General features: G+C 44.4%; 1 protein-coding gene across 1 annotated transcript; it reads right to left on the bottom strand.

The window, feature by feature from the left end:
- Nucleotides 1-349: 349 nt before the first annotated feature.
- LOC131840803 (uncharacterized) lies at nt 350-1,359 on the bottom strand. Its single transcript, XM_059189001.1, has 2 exons — nt 905-1,359; nt 350-857 (listed from the first exon to the last, which is right to left on the bottom strand). The coding sequence occupies exons 1-2, from the start codon at nt 1,357-1,359 to the stop codon at nt 350-352; spliced, it is 963 nt and encodes a 320-aa protein (XP_059044984.1).
- Between the last annotated feature and the right edge of the window lie 5,479 nt (nt 1,360-6,838).

Below are 6,838 nucleotides of genomic sequence, written 5' to 3'. Positions count from 1 at the left end.
GCCAGGAGTTGCGGGGTAGGTTGCCCTCCGCCACCAGCACCAAGACTTCTAGCTTGATGACTCCGTGTGTAGCTCGGGGCTCCCGCCGGTGTTGTAGCTGAGGTAAGTATTCTGTTACCCAGCGCCTCCAGAAGCAGTCGGCTAGCCATTGGTTGGCGCGCCACTCCTTTCTGCCCGCCGTATCGCCCTCAGCGAATGCTCTTGGCAGTGGAACACGTGACGGACCTCCCAATAGGAAGTGATTGGGGGTGAGCGCGTTCTCGTCGTCTACTGATATCGACACGTGGGTGAGAGGTCCACAGTTGAGGGTGTGTTCGACTTCCACCAGCAGGGTGTGAAGGACTTCGTCTTACGGTGCTCGTTCATGCAGCGTAGCGGCCAGCGCGGTTTTTACACTGCGCACAAGCCATTCCCAGGCGCCGCCCATGAAGGGACCACTCGATGGTATGTAGCGCCAGCGTATAAAGCGCACCGACGAATCTTCTTCCTTGGCTTCAGCGGCTGCTTTCTTCATCTCGAAGTCGGCACCCTTGAGGTTGGTGCCTTGGTCCGACCACAGCTCCGTGGGGCAACCGCGGCATCTTATGAAGCGCCGCAGAGCTATTACTGCGGAGTCGGTGCTGAGGCTGCCGGCGATCTCCAGGTGAACAGCCCTCGTGGTGAGACATGTGAACAGCATGCCGTACCGCTTCTGGTGCGTGCGACCCACGGTCACTGTCATCGGCCTGAAGTAGTCTAGGCCGGTTAAGGTGAACGGGCGCTGAAAATGTGCCAGCCTGCTGCGTGGGTGGTTGCCCGTCGATGGTTGCGCTGGTGCTGCCTTCCAAATGCGGCACGCCTGGCATTTCTTCAGTTCACTGCGGACGGCATGTCGTAGGCGCAACACCCAAATGTGTTGACGCACCTCGTTCGCAGTGGTTTCGAAGCCCCGTGGTGAAGTTTCCTGTGCACCCATTCTATGTACAGGCGCACCCATGCATGTTGACCGTCGACTACGGGTGGTTCCTGTTGCTCCACTGACAGATCGGCGGCAACCGACACTCTTGAGCGGAGCCGCAGCACATTCTCTTCGTCGATAAAAATAGACAACTGTATAAGTCGACTACTCGACGACAGTTGTTTATTGCGTCGCAACGCCGCTATGTCGATGCTGAATGCCTCTTCTTGTATTGAGCGGATCCATAGCCGACGTGCGCGTTCTAAATAGTGTGTGTCTATGGCTATATAACACACAGGCGCACGTACGGTTTTTCTTTTCGACGTTTTCGGTTTAGTCTTGTTACTTCGCCACGTGGGATCGCTTCGTATCTTTTGTTTCTTTTGTAGGTAGCGACGGCGCAGTGTTGCTTGAGTGGTCATAACTTGTCTATAAATTGCAATACGCGGGCCGTACTGCGTACGATCTTTATTCAGTCGGAGAATCTTTTGGGCGGGACGTGGGGCGCGTGAACAACCGCGGTAATTCGCGGTGTAGCCTTAGCATGGCTGAAGTTAATGTGCTTATTTAATTAAGCATATTTGACATCGTGTTTCAGGCACGTAGTGTCGGCGGCGGGCGTGACGCACCTCCCTAACTTACGACAGTCCGTGCCACTGAGCGTCTACACACAACACTTCACTTCACTTGAACGAGGAGAGTTCCTCCTTCAGTCCTCACAACACAGCACTACACACGCCGACAGTCCTGTAGTACCGTGTCGGAACGGATGCCGAGAGCGCGGTCGGCGCGGGACACGAAGGCCCCGGGCCACACTAGGTGTACGTAGTGCACCTAACACGCGGCGAAGTAGTATGAACGCGCGAACGTAACTGCGTGCGCGTGCGCGGTGGGTTGCTCGAGGGAGCGAACAGGGGAGAGGGAGAGAACAGCGAGACGGCGGCGGGACTAGCGAGCACATACGTGCGTTCGCTAGCGCGTCGGTCAGCGGAATGTTTCACATATTTATTTTACAGAATTACATACATGAGGAAAATCGAGAATCGAGATCGAGAATCGAGAGAGAGAGAAGCGAGAATGTGTCATAGACTAACAAGGTAATAGACAATTGTATATCTGACAATGAGATTATGATTATTTATCAATATTTGTTAGTTTGTCAAGTATTACGTAAATTATTTTTTTATGTAGGACTTAGCATTTCACTGGTTTAAATTTTTATTACATTCATTCAATGCTTACCTTATTTTAGATAGAATTTATTGTTGGAATTGTTCCGCGATCGTGTCGCCGTAGTAGAAAATAAGAATACAGATACAAATACTAACAACGGTAAAAAGAAAGGATGGCTGGATGTTATGGATAGGTTAGTATTTTGTATGTGTATAGATAGTATTTGTAGAAGCTAGCCTGTAGATTAGTGTAACTTGCATGTTTAGTATAATTTTATATGTTAATTTTTATTTCTCATGTACTTGATCTTCATTATATTTTACAGTTTTAATGCAATGGGCAAAGGTAGCACACACACATTACAACAATTAAAGAATTACTGTGGAGCAAACAAAAAAAGGAGGAGAATAAAGGGCACAAAAAAATTTACAAGCCAAAGATGTTTAAATAAAGCTGGTGGTGAACCAACTGCTGTAACTATTCGAGTGGATAGTACAAATGTATTAGTTAGCTTAGTTACCACAGGAGTTTTATGTGGACATCAATGTATGGTATATGACTCCGATGCTAGTATAGGAATTCCGGATGGTCATTTTTCATTTTCTTTTTTTCATTTCATATAATATAAAAAATAAAGGAGTAAGTAGTTTATTAGATCAGTGTATTCATATTTCAGATAATAGAAATTGATGTACTTGTAAGCGCTGTAAGTAATATGTAATATGGTAATCGCTATTATGATAGAATCGTGTTTATTCCAGATTCATTATCTACACACCCTATTATAATATTGAGATTTTTGACGATTGGTCGATTAATACTTTTGGATTTATTCATTCAATAATGATCTTTATGTTTTTGTTCCACGGATAACATAAGTGAAAAATTTACACGATCAATAACGCAAAAACCTATTATCAAATCTCAAGTCAACATTTTAGTCTTATTTTTGAGTATGCGGCTATTACCATCCCAGTTACCAATTATTCGTCATATTGTCGTCCATTTTCAGTCATGATGTAAAAGACGTCAAATGACGTCGGACGGTTCTTCAGATGACGTAGATTTGTCACAGCCTCAAGACGTTTTTCACGACGTCATTGATCGACATATTTGTGACGGAGTCATAACGTCTGTTATAGTCGTTAGTAGTACGGGTTATTTAGATGCCCACAACGTCTCTTATGTACGCCGCGAGGCCTGTCTACTGGCCCCTGAAATGTCCTAACTTTTGCTAATTATTGGGGTCTATTCTGAAGCGCCATTCCGCAATTCAAAACAATTCCCAAAATTTACAGTAGTAAATTTATATGCACTTTGCTATACAAAAACTATTTATTTATAAATAAAATGCAACATTTTGTAAAACGGTTTTTTTTTATTAATCAATAAAAGTTAAAATAATCAGGATAACACAAAATGGTTTCATACATTTAGACTTATAAAAATTATTAACTTCTACAAACTAAGACTAAAGTACATTAATTATTAAGAAATTGGGTTTACGATACAAACAACATAATACAGCAAACGATTGTATTTTATACTTATTTACCATGATCATGAAGCAATGGAATACATAAAGTCTAGTTCTCATCAGGTATAACTACACATTTGGTTAATATTTCATTGATTAACATCAATCTTCAGTTCATAGATATCAATCTACAGTGGTTAATATTTCATTGATAGACATCTATCTAGTGTGAAAAATCCTCAACTTACATCCTACAAATAATGGCTTGTAACTTTAAAATTCACTTCCATAAACAAACAATCATTTTTCAAAATATACGATATTTGAAATACTTTTTTATCATTATTATACGGTATAAGTATACGGGGTTGTACAAAGATTATGGATTGAAATTAAGAATTTACGTACTTATTTATTTATGATATATACATTTAAGATGATTACAATATATTTTTATTACGTTGCGCTCGCGCGTCTATAGGCTTACGCCCGAAATTAATAACGTATCCCCTAACGAACCCTATCTAATCGAATAGTAAATAATTTTTACAATATATATTTTTATACAATATATACTATTATGATATTAATCAAATTTCAACAGTAAATTACTCAATAAAATTATTACAACATTCTAATTACTAGTTTCTGTCGGTTCTCTTAAATTGTAAAGTAATTATTTATAAGATCTGCTCTATGTTGCATGTCTAGCACAACCATGTTTTGTGCACTGTTTTCAATATTGTCTGCAGGTGGCAGCTCAACTTCTGTGGGATTTCTTGTAGGTTCAGGTTTCTACACATATTGTGCAAAATTGCTGTAGTTATTATTATAGCATGCACATTTTATATTGAGTCGCTGGTACGCCCGGACGTTAATCTATCCTCCTCGAGGTGAGAGAGTGCCCTTTTCAAAGCACTCCCTACCTGAAGGGCCTCAATCAACGCCGCGGGCGCGTTGCGGGGTGAAGGACCAGGTGCCTTATAACAGGCACCACGATGAGTCGTCCTGAGAAGGAGGTTTGGTGAAGCGATGACGATGCGATGGTGACACGGCGATGACACGATGCGTGAAGACGGCGATTGTGGACGGGTTGTGAATGAAACGATGATTCTTGATTTTCTGTATGCAGGGGCGAGGAGAATTTCTTCTATTCCGGAGGTGCTTGCTCTATGCAGAAGTAGATTACACTACGATCGTAGCTCCATTGGACGCTACTTTTATACGTTTATTAAGCCGCTGGCCAGCGGACCTTTGGCTATCTATTTTCCTCACCCCTTTGTGCAATAATCATAACATATAAGGTATGATTACATTTTGTACATTAAATGGTAGCATTTATCTTAATGTATATTTTCAATATTTTCCTGCGTATTTAGGAAGTTTCTATTTTTGTCAACATTCCTCGTAAAGATGCTCTTACCCTTTTGGGTTTTTTAACTTCAGGGTCCGTCATATCGTCGCCAATTTGTTATATACAAAATAAGAGATTAATTAGACATTCGTATTCTTTATTTATTTATCCGTTACCTAGACAACTTACTGCCCTATGACATGAATAATCCGCGATTTTTTTTTTCGGACTACTCTAATGCTGTTGGCCGTAGCTGGCCTTTACAGCTTCACCGGACGTTATGGGGCGAGTGCAGATGGCACTCCAAACCCGCGGAAAGACTTATGGAGCGGCTGAAGGCCAACTCCTGCCCGATGGATACGACTTTAGTCTGAGGGCACCACTAGGGGTTCGAACCTCGGCTCAGGCCGTCGTAATTTCGATCCCCGTTTGAATTGGACGGGGGATCGATCGGAGGGGCGCCGGTGTGGAGCGCCCGGGCGCGCGCAGGCGCCCGGTTGAATGCGCGATATTGAGTGTTTGAGGTCGTCGTCTTCGCCGGCGAGGACGGTGTCGTGTGTGTGTGTAAAAGTGTGGTCGGGGTGGAACGGGTGGGCCCGTGGGGAGGTTACCTGCCGTTATGGGGTCGTGGGGGTCAATGAGAACGTGCCTCGGGCGACGTTGTCGCGTATATCGGATAGTTTACTCCTCGGTGCGTAGTCGACCGCACTGACTATAAGCGGATTAGGGTGGGATTGGGCAGAGTCGAAGTAGCGTCGAGATGCTTCCTTCATAAACTGCTTGATGGAGGGCAAATTAAGATCGCGGTGGAGGTCTACGCTGCGAACGAACCACGGCGCACCGGTGGCTCGACGCAGAAACCTATTCTGTATGATCTGTAGTCTGTTGATTAAATAGTAGGGTATGTGGGCGAATACGGGACTAGCGTAAGTCATGATGGGACGGATGCAAGCCCTGTATAATGTCAGCTTGCGAAACGACATTTTACTGTGCTTGTTAATAAAAGGATAGAGTCGCCCTAGTATAAAGGCGGCTCGGACGCGGACACGCTTGATGTGATGACGAAACGTTAGTTTCCTATTTAGGGTGACGCCGAGATATTTCGTTTTCGAAACCCACGGGATGTTTTGGCCGAATAGTTCGATCGGGTGATTCATAGAGTCGAATTCCCTACTAAAGTACACTGCTGCACTTTTTTCGGGATTGACTTCTATGCGCCACCGACGGAACCATACGCCCAGTATGGTTACGGCTTTCTGAATCCGTCTGGCTATTGTCGCACGGGACTTGGCGGATGTAAAGAGAGCCATGTCATCGGCAAACAGCGATTAAGAATTTAGGGATGTCGTTGGTGTACAACGAGTAGCACTTAACGCACTGTGGGCGAAGCAATTACGGGCAGAGTGCCCATAATTCTGACAACGGTGACATTGTCCGGGGTAGGTACGCTTGCGAGGCGCCTCTACGGATAGAGAGGACAGTTGGCAAACGCTCTTTATGTCAAAGATCGATTTGCCTTCGGGAGATAAGTCTAATATGACTAGCACAAGGTCGATGGCGGCTTTGTTGCGAGAGCGCGATTGGTACATGCGATGTACCTCGTGCGCTGGGTAATTTTGGGACTGAAGGTCCTCAAGGATGGAGTCTGTAGAGAGCTCCTTGGGTAAGCCGCGTATTACAACGCGGAGCTTTTTCTCTTCCTCAAGAGCATAGGTGTGATAACCTATGTTTTTCTCTCGAAGGAAGGTGGTAAGACGACGATAGTCGTCAGATGATGGGACTGTAACTTTGATCCCTAGGTAGCCTTAGCATGGCTGATGTTGATGTGCTTATTTTTAAGCACATTTGACACCGTATTCCAGGCACTTTTGTCTTGGATGATGACGGGGGGCGGGGC

This window comes from Achroia grisella, unplaced genomic scaffold (genome assembly GCF_030625045.1).
Source record: "Achroia grisella isolate CSIRO2021 unplaced genomic scaffold, CSIRO_AGI_Agris_v1 utg149, whole genome shotgun sequence".
NCBI classification, from domain to species: Eukaryota; Metazoa; Arthropoda; class Insecta; order Lepidoptera; family Pyralidae; genus Achroia; species Achroia grisella.
This window is presented reverse-complemented; position numbering and strand designations above follow the sequence as displayed.

Bases quoted from the DNA above. Each gene is read 5' to 3' on its own strand.
- LOC131840803 (XM_059189001.1), bottom strand. From the start codon at position 1,359: ATGACCACTCAAGCAACACTGCGCCGTCGCTACCTACAAAAGAAACAA. The intron at 858-904 runs GTGCGTCAACAC...TGCCGTCCGCAG, and splicing joins TCGAAACCACTGCGAACGAG to TGAACTGAAGAAATGCCAGG.